General features: G+C 38.1%; 5 protein-coding genes across 6 annotated transcripts; 2 read left to right on the top strand and 3 right to left on the bottom strand.

The window, feature by feature from the left end:
- The first annotated feature begins 6077 nt into the window (after positions 1 to 6077).
- On the top strand, positions 6078 to 12646 carry LOC103455777 (F-box/LRR-repeat protein 15-like). The gene is made up of 17 exons (XM_008395367.4): positions 6078 to 6913; positions 7276 to 7537; positions 7647 to 7779; positions 8247 to 8346; positions 8436 to 8633; positions 8713 to 8983; positions 9080 to 9178; positions 9266 to 9354; positions 9478 to 9577; positions 9667 to 9837; positions 10217 to 10369; positions 10546 to 10706; positions 10811 to 11009; positions 11203 to 11651; positions 11748 to 11811; positions 12059 to 12145; positions 12228 to 12646. The coding sequence occupies exons 1-17, from the start codon at positions 6513 to 6515 to the stop codon at positions 12306 to 12308; spliced, it is 3018 nt and encodes a 1005-aa protein (XP_008393589.3). The 5' UTR covers positions 6078 to 6512; the 3' UTR covers positions 12309 to 12646.
- A 151-nt stretch (positions 12647 to 12797) lies between these two features.
- Positions 12798 to 15312, bottom strand: LOC103455776 (uncharacterized). The gene is made up of 7 exons (XM_008395366.4): positions 14853 to 15312; positions 14710 to 14746; positions 13661 to 13731; positions 13476 to 13570; positions 13306 to 13373; positions 13082 to 13189; positions 12798 to 13011 (listed from the first exon to the last, which is right to left on the bottom strand). Exons 1-7 carry the CDS (start codon positions 15061 to 15063, stop codon positions 12879 to 12881), a joined length of 723 nt encoding a protein of 240 aa, XP_008393588.1. The 5' UTR covers positions 15064 to 15312; the 3' UTR covers positions 12798 to 12878.
- Positions 15313 to 16701: 1389 nt separating this feature from the next.
- LOC103455775 (uncharacterized) lies at positions 16702 to 18906 on the top strand. Of its 2 annotated transcripts, XM_070814259.1 has the most exons (3): positions 16753 to 16893; positions 16928 to 17021; positions 18067 to 18906. In XM_070814259.1, the coding sequence occupies exons 2-3, from the start codon at positions 16946 to 16948 to the stop codon at positions 18690 to 18692; spliced, it is 702 nt and encodes a 233-aa protein (XP_070670360.1). In that variant the 5' UTR covers positions 16753 to 16893; positions 16928 to 16945; the 3' UTR covers positions 18693 to 18906. The 2 variants fall into 2 exon arrangements, with proteins under 2 accessions (XP_008393587.1, XP_070670360.1); XM_008395365.4 differs by having other exon boundaries at positions 16702 to 17021.
- Positions 18907 to 19135: 229 nt separating this feature from the next.
- LOC103424632 (uncharacterized) lies at positions 19136 to 20343 on the bottom strand. Its single transcript, XM_008362728.4, has one exon. It carries the CDS (start codon positions 19595 to 19597, stop codon positions 19244 to 19246), a length of 354 nt encoding a protein of 117 aa, XP_008360950.1. The 5' UTR covers positions 19598 to 20343; the 3' UTR covers positions 19136 to 19243.
- Positions 20344 to 20608: 265 nt separating this feature from the next.
- Positions 20609 to 22290, bottom strand: LOC103424631 (ylmG homolog protein 2, chloroplastic). Its single transcript, XM_008362727.4, has 3 exons — positions 21865 to 22290; positions 21228 to 21427; positions 20609 to 21034 (listed from the first exon to the last, which is right to left on the bottom strand). The coding sequence occupies exons 1-3, from the start codon at positions 22141 to 22143 to the stop codon at positions 20755 to 20757; spliced, it is 759 nt and encodes a 252-aa protein (XP_008360949.1). The 5' UTR covers positions 22144 to 22290; the 3' UTR covers positions 20609 to 20754.
- Between the last annotated feature and the right edge of the window lie 108 nt (positions 22291 to 22398).

Raw genomic sequence — 22398 nt, 5'->3', positions numbered from 1 at the left:
ACCAAACCTCGACCTTCGCCTTGGTTTGTTTGGTTTCAATGAAAATCAAATCTTACTTGGTTTCTCTTTATCTTCTACTTTTCCTTCTTCTCCCTTTAATTTTCTTTTTTTTTTTCCTTTTTTTTTTCTTTTTCTCATGAAAAGTAGAGAAAAGTTGTGGTACTGTGCGCCCCGTATCAGGCTTTGGAAGGCAATTATAAGATCATGATTTCTTGTAATCTACAATCGAATATGTGCTTAGAGAATTCAAATCTTCCGAATTCATTTTATCTGTAGCCTTTTTGTGATCCATTTTATCTGAGTTTCTCTGTAATCTCTATTATTAATTAATATGTATTCATAAATTTAACTCTTCTTAACTCAATTTTCATAAATTTAACACGAGTCAATCAATAATAAATGCTACATAAAAACCACGCACAAAATAAGTGCAAAAGATTTAAACTCATCATGATTAGAAAATGAACCGCCTAGGTTAATTAAATTCCCATGCAAAAAACGTCGTATACGTTCTTTGTAAACGTGCCATGCAAATGCAATCACGTGTTTTACTTTTAGTATTTACCGCCGGTGAAAGTAGTGTGCGTTTTGTATCAAAACTCAGACCATGCATTAAAATCAGTAATATATAATATACAACATGTTACGTTGGAAGGTTTGAACCATGCAAAAGGCTGCAAATATTTGGAATGCTGTGGAAACTAAACCACGGATCGATGAGCTAAATATTCGGCTGTTTACTTTTATTTTGTTACGATGGAAGGGAATCTAACCATTCCTATGCTAATCTTTGCTCTAGCATGTTAGAATATTGCGAGTATTGTTAAAGCATATATGTCTCACCCGAATCGGGATTAAAAAAACAAAAAAATATCATATCTGGAGTCCGTGGGCATGCACGTCAAGATCCGACCCAATGACCTCTCCACCCCTGCCGTCTCCGGCATCAACGAGTGCAGCGGCCACTGACTGTTCATCACGCACCACCACCACTGTTGTAGATCTAATGTAATTGAGAAAATATGAAGGAGCAGCACTGTGCATTTATTCACTACTTTATCTCTCTTCCTCGCTACATGTAGCAAGTGTCAAGGACAAATCCTTGACGCTTGAACCTAGATTACCTTTAAGCACGCGACACTATCTCATGTATTTAACATCCTAATTTCAATTAGCCACAACTAATTCTTCAATTTTGAAGCTAATTAAAGAAATGGATCAAGCCCATCATCAAATACTTGGGCTTTTTGTGTGAGGCCTGTTTTGTAGTTTTAAGCTAGGGAAGGCATGGGGCTTTAGAAGATTCAAGTGAATTTTGATATTTTAAAATGTGAACCATTTGTGGGCAAGTCCAATGTTGTCTACCATTTTGATGGGCAGGACAAGCTTTGGGTTATGTTTAAGATTTAGGGTTAAATACTTGGGGGATTTCTTAACATCTTTTTGCCACAATTTATTATGTCCATTGGGCCCACATGTTCCCCTCTTTGCAAGTTTATCACTGTCTAATGTCCAAGGTTTCACACATGGGTAATGCTTAATCATTCTTAATTATCAAAGTTGAAATTAGTCTAGGTTTGAAGAACAGTCGTGCCACGTGTTGTCCAATTACTCTCACAAAACAATTTTGATGGTTGCTTCTGACTCCACCCATTTTTATTAAATCTGTGTGAGTAATTGTATACGGTTATAATAAATATCTGTTGCAAAATTGTTTGAGATTATTATTTTTCAAATAAATAAAGAGCGTGAATTGAACTTAAGATACCAGAAATTAAGAATCACTAAACTAAAATTAGTTGATATAATCAATTAAGTTTGAGATGAGAATTTACTTGGAATAATAATGTAAAATTTAGCATATATGGTATTTATTTTTCTCATTTTTCATTGTACGAAATAAGACAAATTCAAGGCATTGTGCTGACATATTCTTCTTTTTAATTAGATATTCTTACTCATTAAATGCTACCAGAATTATTTTGACCAAACAAATATCCTTTGTATGATTTTTCTTTTAGGTGGGGAAATCAGGACACAATATTGGATTTCCAAATATTATCCTTTTTTCTTAAAGAACAATGATTTAAATAGAGCATAAACCCCACCTTACCACATAAACATTAACTATTGGGAATTTTTATTTGCACTTAGTTTATGGAGCTTTAATGAAAAGGGCTTGGACCAATAAATATTTAAGCAAAAACCATTCTAAAATGTTATTTAACCAAAATAGCTCAAAGTTTAATAAAAAAATCATCCAAAACTATTGTCTACCTTTTTCGTGTCCTTATCCTCCTCTTCCTCGTCATCGTCCTCATCCTCATCCTCTTATTTGCACCACGAATAATTTATAGTGTTAGTATTTTATTCCAATAAGATCCAATAAGGACCTACGGTTCCGGTGATGTACGTACATGTTAGGCGTTTGTAAATAGGAAAAAAAACCAAAACATAAAACTCTTTATGGAGAACCCAACATTGTTTCTGGAAGAAAAAAAATCAAATACAGTGTTTTTTTTTTTCTGTGCACAAACAAACACTGTATCTGAAAAGAAAATAACCAAAATCTAGAAACAGTGACTTAAATTCTAGAAAAAGTGACTTAGATTCCAAAAACAATCTATGTTTTAACATTTGATTGTTTATTTTCTTTCATGCATCAGTTGATTATATTTAATAAACAAGATGTTTATTTTGCTTTGAATCCAAATACAATGAATTTCACTATTTCTTTTATAGCTTACATTTAAGAAACAATGTGTCTATTTCATTTGGATCTAGAAACAGTAACTTAGATTCCATAAATAGTGACTTAGATTCCAGAAACAATGTTAGTTAAAATCCAAAAACAGTTTATTTTTACAGTCCAGAAACAGTGACCCGTCGTTATTATTGAATAACATGCATATCTCAAATTTATTTTATGGAGAAACAAACGATGAACTCCATTCACGAATAAAAATTGAAAAACAGTACCTCGAATACTTTATAAATAATAACGACAATCACGTTTCAACGAAATAATACAAAATATAAATTAAATAGCATGAGGATGTATATTTTTGTTTCAAAGAAAAAGAAGAAGGTCTGCAAAACAACGATGAACTCCATTAACGACGAAAATCTAAAACTCAATCTAAAAAAGTTAGGGGTAAAATTAACAAACCATAATTTATTATAGTTAGGCCATTTTTAGTTGGACTACTTTAATATGGGCCTTGTACTAATCATTAAACAAAACTTATAACATGGTTTTTGATTAAAACAAAAACTTTTAAAGCTTTTTTTATTAGTTTTCCTTTTATTTTATTTCTACACCTAATTAAATAATGTTATCCTTCAAACTGTCAAACCTAGCCTTAAAATAAATAAATACAATAAAATAAAAATTTGTGTTTTTATCTCTACACCCAATCTCTAATCCAAACCCTGCCACACATTTGCATTCCTCTATTCTTTTCAACAAACCCAATCCAAACGTTGTCAAAAAATTTCCTTAAGGTTGTTGACAACTGTTATAGCTTAAAAGAATAGGAATCACCATACGCTTCATGTAAGATCCAACATTGTCTAGGAAAGTGGATCATGTAAGACTTATATGTATATTACGTTGCATGAGGCATTTTGGGAGTTCACTGGCTTCTGGTTCCATCAGAATTCCGAAGTTAAGCAAGTTCGTGTGAGAGCAATCACAGGATGAGTGATTCACTAGAAAGTTCTCGTGTGAGTTCACATAAACAAAATTATGAGGGTGTGGTCGGGGCCACAACAGATAATATCGTGATATGGTGGAGTCGAGCCCGGATGTGGTGGGGGCCCAAGCCGGGATGTGACAATTTGGTATCAAAGCTAATCCTTGGCCGAAAGTGTGCAAACGAGGATGTCGGGCCCCTAAGGGGGGGTGAATTGTAAGATCCCACATCGCCCATGAGAGTGGATCATGTAAGCCTTATATGTATATTCTCATCTCTACCTAACACGAGGCTTTTTGGGAGTTCACTGGCTACAGTTCCATAGGAACTCCGAAGTTAAGCGAGTTCGCACGAGAGCAATCTCAAGATGGGTGACCCACTGGGAAGTTCTCGTGTGAGTTCCCATAAACAAAACCGTTCGCGCGAGAGCAATCTCATGATAGGTGACCCACTAGGAAGTTCTCGTGTAAGTTCCCATAAACAAAACCGTAAGGGTATGGTGGAGGTCCAAAGCGGACAATATTGTGTTACGGTATAATCGAGCTTGGGATGTGATGAGGGCCCGAGCCAGGATGTGACACTTCAGCGTTTGCACTAACATGACTCTGCTCTAAATTCCTGTTTGATAAACCAAAACCATCTATAACTCCAATCAGTCATCAATGTGACCTCTTATAGTTGCTATTGGAAACCAATGTCCAATACGGACATAGTCATGTAACTGTTGTTTGACTCTTCTTGTTGTATTGGGTTTTCCTTGTTTGAATTTCATGGTTTATATGTATAACTCCCAAGTTACAGAGTTGAGATTAAATAATTTGTTCTGTTATCTTTCACTGTATAGCTCCACTTCATACCGGCTTCTCTTTTCCGATTGATTGGATTTAAGTTCGCATAAAGAAACAAGAGATAAAGGAGTAAGAGAAAGGAGAGCATCGATGGTTGCTGCAACTTCGATTGGGTGCATCGAAAATATGGAGAGGTGTTGATGGCCGAAACTATCCAACAAGTTCTAATTTTTATTTTCTTTTTATTTACCTAAGAGCAAAGTTGAAGTTTCAAAGAATTTTAAGTTGGATGTAGAGATAAGCCAATTGGGGTCGAATAATATTTATCTAAGTCTTTTTGAAATGTAAGAAGCATGGAATGACAAAAGAAAATATATAAAGAAATTGACAATAAAAAAAAACACATCAATGAGTGTATTGGGTATGTTAACGTTTTGCAATTTTTAAAAATTTTATGGATTAAAAATGGGTTCGGCATACTGTTTTGTGAAAATAAACTCAAAAAACAAAAAGATGCAAAAAACAATATTTAGCCTAAGTTTTGTAAAACATATTTTATGTTTTATCTGTATTTCAAAAACATTCAAAATAATAAAATATAAAAGATACATTATAAAACAAAGTTAGAGTTTTTGATAAAAATAAAATCACGTATGTCATTATTACCATCACCAATGTCGCCAACATGACCACTATTTTTGACAACACCACCTCCCACCACCATATCCGCGACTATTATCACCCTCGCTACCATGACCACCACCACCTTCACCATTTCACCATTGCCGATGTCGACATTATCGCCACTGTCTCACTATGACTAACACCACATGTACCTCACCCGTCACCATTAACACCATTATTACCACCACCACCACATTATCCACTACCATTGCCACCCTCACCGTCACACCATGGCGGTCACCACCATCTTGTAGCACCATTGGCACCGCCACCATTACCACATTCTCCAACCATTACCTTCATCATGGCCACCACCACCTTCACCACCTTCGCCACCATCATCCCCACCTCTCAACTACTATTTTCACAACCATCTCTCATAAGCAATGCTAACACAACCATTCCCTACCACCATCATAATGACCGCCGCCACCACCACCACCACCTTTCACCTTTCACCATTACCCTCTACACCACCATTGCCACCACTCACATAGTAACATCTCTATTGTCACTGCTATTACCACTACTTCAACCATCATTGCTACTAACATCACTCTTGTCTCAACCATCATCCTTACTACCACAGATACCGTTACTACAAAACACAAATTTTTATTTTTATTTTTTGACATTGGGTACAAAATGCGTTTTCAATGTTTTAATTCTCTAAAATCATTCTTGGACTCAATTGTCAAACACATTCCCAACAAAATTTAAATCATATTTGTTGTTTCCGTTTTACAAAATAGTTTTTCAAAAGTCATTTTGTAAATATTACTAGCCGGCCCTAAACAACAAATAGCAGAAAAGGAAAGAGAAAAGCAAATAAGAAAGTTACAAAAATAAAGACAAAAGGGAACGACGTCGTCATGTTTACACTATAAATACTTCTGTTTTCCTTTTCTTTTTTCTTGTTTTTTTTTGTAAGGAAGACTCTCTTATTGCAAGACTCGCAGTTTCATTTCCAAGTAGAAAAATAAACAGAGAGATTATTTTCAAAAGCACTTTCGAGGGTACACTAAAAAAGCACGTCACCGCAAATAAGCACTTTCAGGAGGATCCCCTGTCAGATCCGCTGAAATTCCCTCTCTTCCTCTCAATTTCCCAATTCAATTCTGTATATTAATGTAGATATCGATCAATTCGTGTTGTAATTCGTATTGAAAAATCCGAAAATTTCAAAAAAATTCGAATCGACGGTCCTCACATTTCTAGGGTTTCAAAAGCCGTTTCTGCGACAATTAGGGTTTTAATTTTGAGGGAGGAGTCGGAAGGGGGATGGAGATGCGTCGGATCGCGACCTAGGGTTTGCTGAGTCCCGAGGGGTTTGCTCTTCGAGTGCATGAAGATTTGGTGCTGCCTATGCTTCACCCAAGGAGACGAACCAGAAGAGGACGGTAGCGAGGCGAAGGCGATCATGAACGAGGGGGATTTCGGAAATGACGGCAATTCGGAGGTCGCCGTTGGGAATGGCGACGAAATTGACGGCAATGCTCAGAGTTTGGGGCTGGTGGGGAATGAGCGCGGCCGTGACGACCATCTGAGATTGTTTGAAGGGATGGTTCAGGCAATGCGCGGCGGCGGGGCTCAGTGGGACGAGTCTCTGTGTGTTGGCGCTCTTGCGTCGTTGAGGGCCTCAATTAGGAACCCTCGGCTTTCCGAAGGCGAGAGTAGCTCGGCTGCAGACGATGGTGGTGATCACGATTCACACCATAAGCGAGCCAAAGTTCAATCCTTTAATCAGTGAGTTTCTCACTGTAACTCTCTTTCTCTCTCTAATTTTTGTGGGTTTTGCTCTCAATTTTGATTGATTGGTAGATTTTAGGTAAATTTCTATGGGGTTACAAAAATATTGACCTTTAATAGCTACTGGGTGAATAATTGGGGAATGTAAGATTAACTGATTAGTTTCATTACTAATAGTTTAGAGGTTTATATGTTTTAGAATATTTGGTTCCAGTATAATTTGATTGTCAGCTGGGAATAATTTACTTTAACCTAATGAGTATGTGGTATATGCTTATCTTTTATTTGGTTTCAGTATAATCTGATTGTCAGCTGGGAATAAAGATACTCATGATTGTCCGCAACGTTTTTTCTTGCAGTGATTTCCATTATGCAATGGCAATGTCTTCAGGTGCGGGAAATTCCAGTTCATCTGCAGAGAGAGACTACAGAATAAATCAGAGCTCTTTTGTTCCATTTAAGAGTGAGACATTCTTTCAAGATACTACTACTAATAATGGCGGTGAGGAGGGCCCCTTTGATTCTGGAAGTGGTAAGGATGATGAAGGGGATAATAGTGGCACCTCAAAAACAGAAGATTTAGAAGTTCGGATGGATCTTACAGATGACCTGTTACATATGGTAAGCATAGCGCCGCGTATAGTGCATATGTGAAGGGCTATTATCACTTTTGGTCCTAACTATGTTATTATAATTACTATTGTTAATATCATATTCTCCTTATTGTCAGGTTTTCTCTTTCTTGGACCACATTAATCTTTGCCGAGCTGCAATAGTCTGCAGGCAGTGGCGATCTGCTAGTGCTCATGAAGATTTCTGGAGGTGTCTGAATTTTGAGAATCGAAGTATATCTGTGGATCAATGTGAGTTCTACTGTTTTTTTTTTTTTTTTTTTTGTGGTTCACTGCTATTAAGTATAAGAACTGAAGATTTATTGTGCTAACTGCCAAGTAAGTAGAGAATTTGTACCAGTGGTCACTGATGTGTTTTGGGCAGAATGTTGTATTCTCCCTCTTTAAAATGTGTAATGGTTTTCCATGCTTTGGTTGGTTTTTTGTATGACCTTGCAAAGCAGGGAGCCTTGTTGGCTTGGCTGTATGTAATTTTACCGCTTGTGTTATGACATAGCTTATGATATGGATAATGCATTTGGGAAGTATTCATTTATTAGATTAAAAGTTGGGTGGTTAGTACTCATAGTTTATGCGGCATGGATAATGTGTTTGTTGAGTTTATATAATTTTAGTTTCCATTTGTAAATTCTAATGTGTGTGAATTTTAATATCATATAAAATTGTGTGCTTATTACTCATTTTATATGCAACTACAGTTGAGGACATATGTTGGCGGTATCCCAATGCCACAGAATTGAATATTTCTGGTACCCCTGCGATTCACTTGCTTGTCATGAAAGCTATCTCTTCATTGAGGTAAATTGCTTTTCTAAATATTTATGCTCTTCTATTTATTCTTTTATATAGTTTCCAGTTCACGTAACTTAATTTTTTTTGTTTCTCAGGAATCTTGAGGTTTTAATCCTAGGTAAAGGGCAACTAGGGGACATCTTTTTCCATTCCTTGGCAGACTGTCAAATGTTGAAAAGTTTGATCATCAATGATGCTACTCTCGGTAATGGTATCCAGGAGATACCTATAAACCATGATAGACTCTGTCATCTTCAATTAACAAAATGTCGTGTTATGCGCATATCCATCAGGTGATTTTTTTTAGTTATAATTGAATTGTTACATACTGTCTGCTTGGTTACATTTTGTGCTGAATCTGATTTTCTGCAGGTGTCCGCAACTTGAAACTCTGTCATTGAAGCGCAGTAACATGGCGCAGGCTGTTCTTAATAGCCCTCTTTTGCATGATGTTGATATAGGCTCTTGCCACAAGCTGTCAGATGCTGCAATTCGTTCAGCAGCAACTTCATGTCCTCAATTAGAGTCTTTAGATATGTCAAATTGTTCATGTGTTAGTGATGAAACTCTACGTGAGATTGCTCTTACTTGTGCTAATCTTCATGTTCTCAATGCGTCATACTGTCCAAATATATCCCTTGAGGTTAGTTTGTAGTGGTTTCTGCTGCCCTTTTTTTATTAGCAATATTTGGATTTAGTTTTATTTGACATGCTTCTGTGCATTGTTTTCCTTTTGAAGTCTGTAAGACTGCCAATGTTGACGGTTCTTAAGCTTCACAGTTGTGAGGGCATCAGTTCGGCTTCAATGGTTGCGATATCTCATAGTTACATGCTTGAGGTATAAATCCGGTCTCAAGTATTGGTATTTTTTGTGCTGTCTCTCTGAATGCCTTAAACATATTAATCTGATTATTACTCATTGTAGGTTTTGGAGCTTGACAATTGCAGTCTACTTACTGCTGTCAACTTGGATCTTCCACGCTTGCAGAATATTAGGCTAGTACATTGTCGCAAGTAAGCTCATGTTCTTCCAGTCTCCCCTCCCTTGTGGAAAAAACCTAGAAAACTTCCCAATTGGGGAGGAGAATTTCTCTTACTTGTTTAGAAATTTTTTAATCTTGCATATTTGTCCTGCAGGTTTGCTGATTTGAATCTACGATGCATCATGCTGTCATCAATAATGGTCTCTAACTGTCCTGTGCTCCATCGTATCAACATCACTTCAAATTCACTTCAGGTAAGTCTTCTGAAGAACCATTAATATTCTTTTAGCGTTCATTTTATTAGACACATGAAATCTGAACAAGTTGTCTTTGGAATTTGCAGAAACTAGCTCTGCAAAAGCAAGAGAGCTTAACCACGCTGGCACTGCAATGCCAAAGTTTGCAAGAAGTGGACCTTACAGATTGTGAATCTTTAACAAATTCTATATGTGATGTTTTCAGTGATGGTGGTGGGTGTCCTTTGCTCAAAACATTGGTTCTCGAAAACTGTGAGGTTTGTCAATTTAGCTCTTCTTATTACCTGAGTTAATACTGTTGAGAAATGATTACGCTAGCTTATGGGATGATATAAAATTTTGCAGTTTGAAATTATTTGATGTGTTCTTATGTAAGACTGTAAATTGATGCAATAAACTTGTGAGTTTAAACCATGTTGTCAACAATGCATGACCTGTTGGTTATTCCCCTGAATCATATAGGGTATTGTGAAAAACTCTTTGAATGTTATTTGTTCCCCCTGATACTTGGACTGTTAGTATGTTACTCAGGGAGGGTTGAATCGTCCTTAATTACTTGTTTGGTCGGTTGAGTTATCAGCTGTCTCCTGGTATGTATATTTCCTTTGGCTGACATATTGTTTTTACTTCACCCAGAGCTTAACCGCAGTTCGATTCTGCAGCACTTCTATAGTCAGCCTCTCACTTGTTGGTTGCCGGGCAATTACTTCTCTCGAACTGACTTGCCCCTATCTTGAACAAGTTTCTTTAGATGGTTGTGATCATCTTGAAAGAGCAGAATTTTGTCCAGTAAGATATAATGATTGTAAAGTAAAAAGATTTTTGTGAAAATTTATGAGTTTTACAATATGCATTATGTTGCCCTTATATAAAGTCATGAGCTTATCACACTGTTTTCACTGCATTTTAATTTTGACATTAAGCAGTCAATAGAAAACTGAATCCTTTTCTCATTCTTTCTTCAGGTTGGTCTTAGGTCACTAAATTTGGGAATATGTCCCAAATTGAATGTGCTCAGTATCGAAGCGCCGAATATGGTGCTGCTTGAGCTGAAGGGATGTGGTGTGTTAGCTGAAGTATCCATCAATTGTCCATTATTAACGTCTCTGGACGCTTCCTTTTGCAGGTTATTTTCATTACTTATTAATACTTTACCTACCCACCCGCCCGCTCTGCTCTTACTGTTTCAGGCTCAGTTAAACTCAAATCTCTATTAATTTGCACATGCAGTCAGCTTAGGGATGATTGCTTGTCTGCAACTGCTGCTTCATGCCCGCTGATTGAGTCTTTAATTCTAATGTCATGCCCCTCTGTTGGTTCTGATGGACTCTACTCTTTGCGCTGTCTTCCAAATTTAATTGCGCTTGATTTGTCCTACACTTTCTTGATGAACTTGAAGCCAGTTTTCGAGTCTTGTATGAAACTTAAGGTGATTTTTACAACTCATACTTTGTTGATTTTTTGTTAAATTTAGTGTGTTGGTCCTCCTACCATATGATATTTTACATAGCATGTTGGTCCTCCTACTCAGACTTTGTTGATTTGTTTTTAATTTGAACTTAAATTAGAAGAATCTTGGGCAGATTTTTTGACATGATTTTTTGGATCTTATCTTCTCCCAGGTGTTAAAGTTACAAGCCTGCAAGTACTTATCTGACTCATCCTTGGAGCCTCTTTACAAGGAAGGGGCTCTTCCAGCTCTCCAAGAACTGGATTTGTCTTATGGAACCCTCTGTCAGTCTGCTATCGAGGAGCTTCTTTCTTTTTGTACGCACTTAACTCATGTGAGCTTGAATGGCTGTGTGAACATGCATGACCTGGATTGGGGTAGCAGTGCCGGGCAACCTGCTGCCCTATCTGGCATGTTTTTACCTGAGAATGTCCAGGTTCCAATTGAGCAGCCAAACCGGTTACTGCAGAACCTCAACTGTGTAGGCTGTCCAAATATTAGGAAAGTTGTCATTCCACAAGCAGCACGTTGTTTCCACATGTCGTCATTAAACCTTTCTCTTTCTGCAAATTTAAAGGACGTTGATGTCGCTTGTTTCAACCTCTGCTTCCTTAATTTGAGGTAATTTGTTTATTTAGTTTGAAAATCTCTGTATGTTTGGTTCTTGATTTTCATGATGTTTTGTCTTGTTACTAACGTTTCTGTTTTTTCTTTCAGCAATTGTACTTCTTTGGAAGTTTTGAAGCTTGACTGTCCGAAATTGACTAGTCTCTTTCTTCAGGTATGCATTTTGCTTATGTGGTTATAATACGGATTATCACCTTAAAAAAAAATATTCATTACCACATAAAATTCATGTTCAACCACGAACAAATTGTTGAAAAGGCATGTAACTGGGGAATTTGTATTTTGTATTTTTTAAGAGAGGTGCGGTTAGACTTAAATTTATATATCTTTTTTTTTATAAAATTAGTTTTATTTTGTTTGCTGCTCCCTAAGTTCATTTTCTTGCTGGGATTTTGTATTAGTCCTGCAACATTGATGAAGCAGCAGTGGAAGCTGCCATATCTAAATGTAGCATGCTGGAGACTCTTGATGTTCGTTTTTGTCCCAAGGTCGGTACAATCTTCTCTCCTTCGCCATATCGTTGTAAGAAAACCTACCTCTTATAATACTGTCTTTTATGATGATTGACAGATAAGCCCGATGAGCATGGGGAAATTACGTGCTGCATGCCCTAATTTGAAGCGCATCTTCAGCAGCCAGCAACAGTCTTGATTATAGCAAGAAGTGCATCTTTTCTTCCGGGGGCTTATTGGATTCGGCTTGTAGTCCGGCAATCAGACGTGGTCATCGATCCCGGAACTTGTATGTAAATGGTGTCATCGATTGTGCTGGTATTTGATTTAGGTATTAGTATAGGTAGCAGACATAGGCTTCTTATGTAGTAACCCATACGATAAGTAATGTTTTCTTTTATGTTGACCTATTGTTCATCTTTCTTGTATTCGATTTTTTCGGGACGAGTGGAATTCTAAACGATTGAGTTGTGTGCGTATAGGGTACTGAATTTGGTACTGCCTTTGTGTATACAATAAATTGCGTTTCTTGATTAATTTTTCGTAGTTCCATTTTCGACTTCCCGAAATTTCCATAAGGATTTGCTATTTTTGGACCGGAATTTCAAAGATGTGTATTGTCACACCTTGATCGTCTGCCGGTAAGGATTTGATTCAGGTCTTGTTGTACAAGAAATGCATCGAACCGTGAAAGGAAAAACAATGTACCACCATACAAAGTATACAAACCATCCGCGTATGTGTTTGGAGATTTTCATAGCTCTTGTATTTACAATATCGATTCCAACTGCTTCAGGTCCGGGTCCGAAATATCAAGATCTGCGTTCTCTAACGAGTTCCGGTAAGAATCGGCCGCTACCTTCCCCTTGTCTAGCACTTCCGAAGGTACAGTTTTGAGGAGGCTGCAAAGAAGACGGGTGTGTGTCGGAGATTGACATTGTAAGCGAAACAAGATGGGAGATAAAGATTCACCTGTCCAACGCATTAAGGGCAGTATTAATCTGTGCCTTCATCGAACTGACTGGAGCTCGTTCGTTCCTTGTTGCGTGCAAAAGCAAGGAATCCAGTTCCTCCAATGCCCTTCAAAAATTGAAAAATTTTCCGTCTTAAAAGTTAGTTGACATCGGTCATAAGCTCGTGACTGCTCCTGTACCCAGTTCAGAAGGAGCATAGTTTCGTCAAGAAAGCGATGGTACCTGAGACATTGATCAACATCGCTCGAAGCAGCCTTCCCATTACCATCATCTGAAGCATATTGCGCCACCTGTAGCTCCCGAAAACAATTCCAAGGCTCTTAGGAGTTCATCATGTACATAAAAACTGCAATGACATAACGCTGATGCTACTCAAGGAATCCTCAACTTACAGCTCGAATATTTATGCGAAGGGACGCTGCGGGGCCTGAACGCAGCAGAGACCGGCAAGTAGCAAACTGGGGTTGATCACCTTCCAGAGATTTCTCTGCAGTTGTTGAAACATATAAGCCCCGATAAATCGTCGAAAACGACATTAGAAAAATGAATGAAGGAAAACAAAAGCAAAGGAAATTACCCAAGTCCTTGATTTGTAATTGGGTGAGTATGACTGGCGACACATAAGCCTCGAGAGGGTCGAGCTTCTTCCTGAGTTTATCATATTTAGGTATGATCAGCGCTACTTGCATGGGTTAAAAGCGCTTTCTAATAACTGCGTCTAGCGGAAAAAAACTTAAAAAGTACTTTTAGGTCGTAAAATTGTTTCTGAAGCTCGAAGCACTTGGATTTAATAGAATAAAATGATGTAATCCTAACAAAAACGCTTCTAGCAAAAGCACTTATGATCACAAGCGCTTTGTACATGATGCATTCCCAAATGGTCGGTCCTCCATAGGATCGTTTAGAATTTGATTCTTTAAATTATGCTCATAAGATGCAAAATTGTTTTTATGACAAACACGTTCAAATTTTATTAAAAACTCAAAGTACTTTCTTGTAAGTTTTTCTATTAAGAGGTATTTGTTGATTTGCCCTCGAAATTTGTATGAAGCTGTCAATTTCTTTCCTGAACTTTAATTTTAGCCGATTAACTTTTATAATTAGTTAATTTCTTCCTTGAACTATAATTTTAGCTGATTACCTCCCTTAACTTTTATAAATGACCAATTCCCCTATTGGTGTTAGATTTTAATAACTTTCATTCAATTTTTTATCCATCCAATTTTCCATCATTTTTGCCTTCATACATGTGTAATGTGTTGTTTCCGTAATCAAGATAAATGAAAAATTGGATGAAAATTTTTAAAATCTAACGCGGGAAATTGGTTATTTATAAAAATTCAAAAATGTAATCGGCTAAAACTATAGTTCAAGGACAAAATTAGCTAATTATAAAAGTTCAAGGACATAATCGGTTACAATTAAAGTTCAAGAAGAAAATTAACAGCTCCATACAAGTTCGGGGCAAATCGAAAAATATGCCTTCTATTAAATGCAATCAGAAGCGCTTGCCAAAAGCTCTTTTAGCCCCCTCCCAAAGCTAAAGCTTAAAGCTTGTATGATGTATCCGAAAGATAATGCACTAATAGCTAAACACTGATTAAATAAAGTAAAAATTGTAATTACCTTTTCACATACTTGTCGAATCCGCCGGCAACAGCATCTGCATTAAACCCAATAATACAACGTGGTTTGAGTTAAATTTTGATCAAAGAAAGTGTTTACTTTTCTTTGCTGCCAAACAGGGAATAAGGATTTATGAGCCGTACGGTGAGGGACAAGGAGCAGATTAGAGAGGGCGAGTGACAGAGAGATGGAGACCAATCGCCTGCTCTCCCGCCAATTCGAGGGTGGCAATGCGCACCTCACCCGCCGTGACTTCTTTGATGCTGCGGCGACCTTTACGTGCTGTGAGAGAGGGACAATCGAGGAGCTGAAGGGGTTGGTGCTAACGTGCGCGGTGCTGCTCAGCGTGGCCATGCTAGAGACACAGATCAACTGTGAAGAAACCTGCGAGTCTTATCTGTTCGGCTATGCTGAATTTCCATACCTGCCCTTGAAAATTCTCTCTTTAACAATTTCTAGAGGGTTATGTTGAAGGGCATTATTTTAATTTTCTGATTTGATGAAGCATGTCGTGCGTCGTATGTGGCAATGTGCATACGAGAAATCAGGAGGGGTGGTTAATTATGGAATCCCAAATAGAAAATAGGATCTAAATTCCAAACCAAAAATTTTCGGGTTGGAATTTTGGTATTTTTAATTTTTGAGATTCTTGAAATATTTTTGGTATTTCAGGATAATTGGGATTGGGTTTTGAGTTTTGAGCTTTTGGGCATAAATTTGAGTTTTTTGGGTTGTGAACTAAAATTTGGGCTTTGGCTTTTGATTTTGTTACTCAAATTCATATCAATTGAAATTTAGGCTTTTTACCTATTACCAATTTAAAAATTCTTACCAATTGAAATACCAAATCATTATTACCAAGTCAAATTGACGTTTCAAAGTTTCAAACTACTTAATTTCATACTTCTATTTTTATTATAGTCTATTCTTAAATTACTTAAATTCAACTTTCAACATGCATGCAACCAAAATAAATATACATATATATTTTCGGTTTGGTTTCGGATTCCCGAACCATTGAATATGTAATCCTGATTCATGTACCAAAAGGTTCAGGATTGGTTCGGCATTCATCCAAAAAATTTCGGTATTATCGATTTGGGAATTTTTTGGTATGGAATCGAGATTTTTTTGGTTTGGTTTTAGATTTTCGGGAAAAATTTCTAGCCCTAGAAATAAGTAACACAAGTGTGAGTTTCATATCCACCGTGGGTGACTTAGTAATTGAGACGAATTTCAGGTCCGTATTTACAATACACATCTTGAGTTTGATTTCTAATATTGGTGAATCACATTATGGTGACTAGGAGAGGTTGAAATAACTTTTGGCCCCTAAAGGGTGGATTGTCGTGGCGAAGTCACTAGCTGGTCAATTTTGTTCAAAAAACAAGTGTTTGAGTTGTTACAATTCGCAATTCAATATTTGAAATGATAAGGAGACTATTTCAAAATAGAACTCTCCGCCGCCTCATATCTTTGGCACAATATTTTATAAATTTGGCAAGGGAATTGTGCCAAAAACATGAGGTAACTGAGAGTTTATGAAGATTTCCACTTTTAAGAGGGACTCCTTAACATTTCTCGTTTACTATTATAGTAATAGGTTGTTAATCTTTTCTAAATTCTATGCATAAATTTAAAGAAAATTATGTAGTACTTTCGAAATTATACACTAATATCTCTATCTTACTCGTCACGTTGTAACAACAGTAACTAACTACCCACTATAATTAAATGCCATTATGCTTCGTATCCTAGATTCATAAACTATCCTAACTACCAATAATTGGATTATTAGATTCAATGAAGGCATGTTTAGACAACCCACGTAACAAAGTAGCCACACTGCCATAATCCCAGACTGCAAAGCAGATGTACCAAACTGACAATGATTGGCAATGTGGTTGTTGTGAGAAATGGCTCAACTTTGAAGGAACATCCACAGATCCACTACGGGTTCAACCCGGTGACCCGGTTGGTGGTCTGTACCATTCTCACAATGCCCCACAACAACCCACAAACGCAAGTTTTCTTCTTTTTTTAACAAAAAATAAAAAAAAAAATATGAAGAAAAGAAGGCTCCTGCAAATAATAGCTGTCCAGTTACCCAAGTGAAGCCGACGCATTACTCACTCACTCATCCTCTCCTCCCCTTAACTCTCTCTCTCTCTCTCTCTCTCTCTCTCTCTCTCTCTCTCTCTCTCTCTCTCTCTCTCTCCCCTGAGTCTCAGCAACAATGGCGGCAAGCAGCACATTCTTTCTCTTTCTTGTAGTTTCTGTTCTTGTCGTCTCTGCTTCAGCTGGTACCCAAAGTAAGTGTCCTGCAAATCTGCGATGCAAATATATTCAAAGTTTCCGTCTTTATGCATGTTTTGATAGGACGAAGACAATGCAAGTACAAAATGTTGGAAAATTTGTCGTCTGTCTCAGATTTGGAACATATATTTCTTTGTGGGTGCTGATTGTTGGATCTGCTGCTTTAAGGTTGTTGGGTTTCTGTTTCTTTAATTTGAACTTTGAAGGTCTTGTCTTTGATGTACTTTCCCAAATGTGGATGCACTTTTCATCTCTGCAGTTGCATAAAAGTCTGTGAATTTATTGGTTGGAGTTTGTTATGGATTTAGATCATTGTGGTTAAAGATCAGAGCTTAGGTGTTGAGTGGGTCGATCTATTTGGTGGCAGACTTTTGCAGTTTAAAATCTTGCTTCTTTTCATAGCAATTTTACAATTTTGGATCTTGGATTGTGATGTTTAAGGGCACGCTTGAATAAGGGCGTAGCCAAGTTGGCTAGAGCTGTTTGCTCCCCCTCTGCATCCGAGTTCGAATCCTCTTCCCGTAATTTTGATTAGATTTGAATATTCTCTTCGGTTGAAGGTTGCCGGTTGAAGGTTTGTTTTATGGCAACCGAAACAGCAGATGAGATTTAAGAGGTGGTCTGTGAGTTGGGATGCAATGCAGCTAATAAAATTGCCAGATTTTGATTTCTAAACTTGGCAAGTTGGCATTGGACCTTTTTCGCCCTTACAAATTCGATACATTTTAGAATCTACATGGTTTTGTTTTTGGCTTCCCACTTCTCATTAGGTTCAGTTGTTGTGTTTCATTGGGTTCCTTTTTTTCACTGCATCGGGATTCGGGTGCAGTTTTCGCTTCATTAGGATTCGGTTTTTCACTTCATTGGGTTCAGTTTTTTACTTGATTGGGTTATATTTTTCGTTTCATTGGTTTCTGTTTGACTTATCATTTACATGCTCTCAAATAGTGTTTTCTTGTAAGGATAAAAACATTTCTCCTTATTGTGCTTGAGGCTCACAAAAACTTATAACCTCCGATTTATCATGGATGAAAATTGCAGTCAAAGTTACTAACAACCCGGCAGATAAACTAGTCGATATAATTAACAGCAACAGAACTGCACACAAAGCATCATCCCTCTACAGCAACCAGGGTTTGGCGTGCATTGCCCTGCAGTACATAAAGGCATATGAGGGTGACTGCGATGCTGTAGGAGGAACTGACGCCAAGAAGCCTGCTGATTCTGCATTTGCCGAAACATTTGCTCCCAACTGTGGCGTTCAACCCGCAACCCTCACTCCAATCACCGGTCGTTTAATTGGCTGCCAGTCCAAATATGTCCACGCTGATGAAGCATTTTCAACAATCTTGATTGAAAACAGCAAGGGCTTGGACATTCTATACAATAAGAATCACACTGAAGTGGGAGCTGCTGCGAGTGGCAGTGATGGCGGAGCTCCATATTTCTGGTGTGTGCTGTTTAGTGGTGGAAAAACTAACAGCAGCTTCGTAACGGAGGGAGGTGAGGCTAAAATAACAAGGCCCGGATGCTTTAGTGGTGCTAATGATGACTGCAGCGAATCAAATCACCCGGCCAGTGGTGCCGATGATTGGTCTAGAAGCAGTCATCTGTGGCCATTTTTTGCCACGGCTCTGATTGCAATGTGGTATGCCTTTGGATTGTGATCATGTTTTTAAGATACTGGATTTGTTTTCCAATTATTTCTGGGAACCCTTTTGGTCTGTTGTAATTTGGGTTTTCTTTCTGGCATTCTTGTCTGTAGAGTTGAACGGCGCGATCAATGCCATTCATTTTCTTCAGTTGTAAAATAGTACATTATTGGCTAATGGCTGCCAAGAAGCATTTATTCTATATTACAGATGAATGATGATTGATGAACGATCTATTTGGTTCTAATTTTTTCGTAATTTGTTATGACTGGAAAAGAGGTCGCACTTGGTGCGATGGCAAGTGCCTTCGCCCATGAGCGGTAGGTCTCAGGTTCGAGACTTGGGAGCAGCCTCTCCATAAATGGGGGTAAGGCTAGCCGACATTCACCTCTCCCAGACCCTGCGTAAAGCGGGAGCCTTGTGCACTGGGTACGACCTTGTTATGACTGGAAAGATAATGCAGAGAAGAAGCTGCTAACTCTTATTTATTTATGCATGAACTCTGTTCCGCATAACGTAGAGCAAATTACACAGTAAAACGAGAAAGTACTGCAAAAGATTTGAGCTTAAGCGTCCCAGTTCCTAATGGAAGATTTACACTTCAAAACCAAAGCCAGAACCATGAGGATTATTGTTATACCACTCGAAGAACCGCCAACTCTGTGAATCCAATAGGGATCAAACCTGGAAAAGCTTCTGTCTAAGAAAAGTGACAAAGCGATGGCCAAGATCAACACCAAGAGCAGCAAAGGCAGCCAAGAAGCGAAGCTGATAGGCTCCTCCGAATCAAGCTCTGAATCATCTGTAGTTCTGCGGTCGATGTAGAGAGGAGAAAGCACGGCTAGAAGGGCCAACCCTATCGCCACCAGCTTCTCGTATGATGAAAACCTGCTCGTCCTCCACGTTGCTCCAAGTTCCATTTTATGATACCAACTTAGGAGAGTCGGGAGAAACCACCTTCTGTTCTCTAACTTGGATCTCTTATGAAGCTTAAAAAGGTGAAAATGTCCCCTGTGGATGCTCTTTCAAAGAGTAGAAGTTAGAAGCTTAAACACGAAGCCCTAGTGCAAGGCTGAGTGGGAAAGATTATTCTCCAATAACAAAAATTTAGAGATAATTTGTACTGGTTGTGGCTGAATGGAATCGGATTCCTCATGCTTCCCATGAATTTTCAAAGACTCTTACCATATGAGTTGAATAACAAATCTGACGCTAACCATCTCCACTCTAAACTGACTATTTTATAATTTTTTTGCATTCACATGAGTGCAATAGGCTAAAAGACAAATATCACTAAAGTTGATCAATTTATCAAGGAAAAAGATTTGGGTAGGGGCCAAAACTACCAAAATCAACTTAGGTCTAAAAGTCTAAACCCTACAAAGAGGGGGTGGAGCTGCCTATATGACTTCTTAGTTCAAACGGTTTTCTAGGCAGGAAGTTCGAGAAGAACTTACAAACAACTGGAATGACATTGTAGTGCTATCTTATTAAGCCAAGTAACCACATTAGTGTTTAAACTGTTTCACATGGCAACGCTTGGTCAGTTGAGGATAGCGCCATATTGGCATCCCCGTTACAGGAAGGTTTCCTCCTCTAGTTCAATGCTCCACGATTTTTAGCCATGAAAACTGGTTTTGGGAATCATTCTTTGGACCTGAAAAGTGAAAACTAAACTTCAACAATGTCCACTTCAAATCCATCAAGAAATAGGCAAATACACAAACTTGCATATTCATTCATTGGTTCTAAGGAAAGGTGGTTTATTTGTGACTAAAAGGTCATGGGTTTGAGTCGTGGAAACTTCTTTGCGCAGTAAGAGTAAGGCTGCGTACGATAGACGTTCCCTCCTCGCCCCTTGCAAAGCAGCAACCTTGTTGGCTTGGGGTCGAATGCTAAGTGCTTTTACATTTTCAAATTAGACAGCAACATATGAAAAGCATCAATAGCACCACTATCTTTATGCTAGGCAAAAAATTTCTGCAATTTCAGCCAAGTACAAAACAAAGAAAGAAGGGAATAGCCGTAAGATTAGTGTTCGCTACTCGATATTACAAGAGAATAATAGAGTGTAAACCTAATTGACACCGCCTGAGCTCTTTGTGTTGTTGTTGCCCTGAAGTCTCGTCATCCATTTCTTTTGACATGTAGAGAGGTTAGCGATTTCGGTAGGAGAAGCAGTGAGTTCTTGGGAAGCTACTGACGACGGTGATGCTGGAAGCTCTGCAGGTAATGCAGCAGCTGTGCTTGTAAAGGCATTCAAAACCAAGAATGCCAGAATGGGGGAGAGATCCAATGAGCCTCCAAGCGGTGGGATTAACCCCCGAAATATGTTCAAGTACGGATCACATATTGTGCTGCACATCAAATCCACATCATAATCAATTTGACGTTCTCTTACCCAACAATCGGTCATGTTATGCTGTCAAACTATAAATTACGAGCATTGATCAAGTAAAATATACAGAACTGTACGGTCCTAGATCCTAATTCATAGTGTGACAATGTAACATATCGAGCAATGACAACCAAATCAAATATTTACAATACCTGAGGGGGCCAACAATGGCAGGAGGGGAGTTGGGGAACCAGGTGAGGACAAGCCTAACAACCAAGAGAGTGTTGTACAAGTTCAAGAAGTTGGAGATGCCGTTTGCCACCACAAGCCCCGCCACCGAATCTCCCGGCAAAACCGCCGCAAAATTGTGAGCTGATAAAGCCTTCACCTGATTGTTCTTTCTGCACCCAATCTGAACAACAACAACAACAAAAATTCAATAAAAACACACTTCAAAGAGTTCAATCATAACCACTTATCATGTTCTAACCAACATGAAGTAGTGTTTTCTCTAAAGTATCGGGCTTGAAGTGTTTTATTATTTCCCTAAAGTATCTTGCTTCAAGTGTTTTTTTATAAAGTATCGGAGTGGAAGTGTTTTTCTCAAAAGTATCGAGCTTGAAGTGTTTTTTTTTAAGTATCGGAGTGGAAGTGTTTTTCTCAAAAGCATCGAGCTTGAAGTGTTTTTCTCAAAAAGTATCGGAGTCGAAGTGTTTTTCTCTAAAGTGTGACGATATTAACGAATCGGAAAGCTCAAAGAAGAAAAAGGAAGCATTGTTTACAATTGCATAGTTGCATTAATATTGAAAATAATCATGAAAGAAATAATGCAGAGAGAAGTAGAAAAACCTGGTGGCAGATACTTTGAAATTCGCAGCGCAAAGAGATTAGCTTGCTGAGAAGCGGGTTTTGAGAAGCCAGCGAGTGAAGCAATTGGGAGCACTTATTGGCGGCGGATGCAATCGAAGCGGGAATGTCCGGAAGAACAAAATGGGGCTTCTTGGAGGATGATGACGACGATGATGCTCTGAGAAATGGTGCGAAGTTGGTGGAAGAAAGTAGCATTCCAAAGCTTGGTGCCAGAGGTTTTGGGGTTTCGGTGGCGGAGGCCGACTCGCTGGGAGCCATTTTCGTTCGGTGGTGGTGAGGAAGCAGAAGCTGAACCAGATAAAGCGTAGGATCAGAGGAGAGTATTTTTGGATAATTGGTGTTGTATTTCCCTGGCGTTGTGTGCTTGCAACGACGACGTTTTCTCTCCACTAGTTTTTTCTTTGGTATTTTGGTGTTCATTAATTTCATCATATTTCAATAATTAATTATTGCGTTAAAGAAATACATGGAAATCCCACTTAACAATAATATAATAATAAAGAAAGTTTTTTT

This window comes from Malus domestica, chromosome 15 (genome assembly GCF_042453785.1).
Source record: "Malus domestica chromosome 15, GDT2T_hap1".
NCBI classification, from domain to species: Eukaryota; Viridiplantae; Streptophyta; class Magnoliopsida; order Rosales; family Rosaceae; genus Malus; species Malus domestica.
The sequence above is the reverse complement of the archived record's forward strand: the minus strand, read 5'-3'. Positions and strand labels throughout refer to the sequence as shown.

What these genes read in the sequence shown, in the direction of transcription:
- LOC103455777 (XM_008395367.4), top strand. Translation starts at nt 6,513, where the DNA reads ATGAAGATTTGGTGCTGCCTATGCTTCACCCAAGGAGACGAACCAGAA. An exon ending in AAAGCTATCTCTTCATTGAG is followed by an intron (nt 8,347 to 8,435) that starts GTAAATTGCTTT and finishes TTTGTTTCTCAG; the next exon opens with GAATCTTGAGGTTTTAATCC. An exon ending in AAAGAGCAGAATTTTGTCCA is followed by an intron (nt 10,370 to 10,545) that starts GTAAGATATAAT and finishes TTCTTTCTTCAG; the next exon opens with GTTGGTCTTAGGTCACTAAA.
- LOC103455776 (XM_008395366.4), bottom strand. Translation starts at nt 15,063, where the DNA reads ATGGCCACGCTGAGCAGCACCGCGCACGTTAGCACCAACCCCTTCAGC. An exon ending in TTCGACAAGTATGTGAAAAG is followed by an intron (nt 13,732 to 14,709) that starts GTAATTACAATT and finishes TGATAAACTCAG; the next exon opens with GAAGAAGCTCGACCCTCTCG. An exon ending in GATGTTGATCAATGTCTCAG is followed by an intron (nt 13,190 to 13,305) that starts GTACCATCGCTT and finishes CAATTTTTGAAG; the next exon opens with GGCATTGGAGGAACTGGATT.
- LOC103455775 (XM_008395365.4), top strand. Translation starts at nt 16,946, where the DNA reads ATGGCGGCAAGCAGCACATTCTTTCTCTTTCTTGTAGTTTCTGTTCTT. An exon ending in TGCTTCAGCTGGTACCCAAA is followed by an intron (nt 17,022 to 18,066) that starts GTAAGTGTCCTG and finishes TGAAAATTGCAG; the next exon opens with TCAAAGTTACTAACAACCCG.
- LOC103424632 (XM_008362728.4), bottom strand. Translation starts at nt 19,597, where the DNA reads ATGGAACTTGGAGCAACGTGGAGGACGAGCAGGTTTTCATCATACGAG.
- LOC103424631 (XM_008362727.4), bottom strand. Translation starts at nt 22,143, where the DNA reads ATGGCTCCCAGCGAGTCGGCCTCCGCCACCGAAACCCCAAAACCTCTG. An exon ending in TTCAAAGTATCTGCCACCAG is followed by an intron (nt 21,428 to 21,864) that starts GTTTTTCTACTT and finishes GTTGTTGTTCAG; the next exon opens with ATTGGGTGCAGAAAGAACAA. An exon ending in GCCATTGTTGGCCCCCTCAG is followed by an intron (nt 21,035 to 21,227) that starts GTATTGTAAATA and finishes TTTGATGTGCAG; the next exon opens with CACAATATGTGATCCGTACT.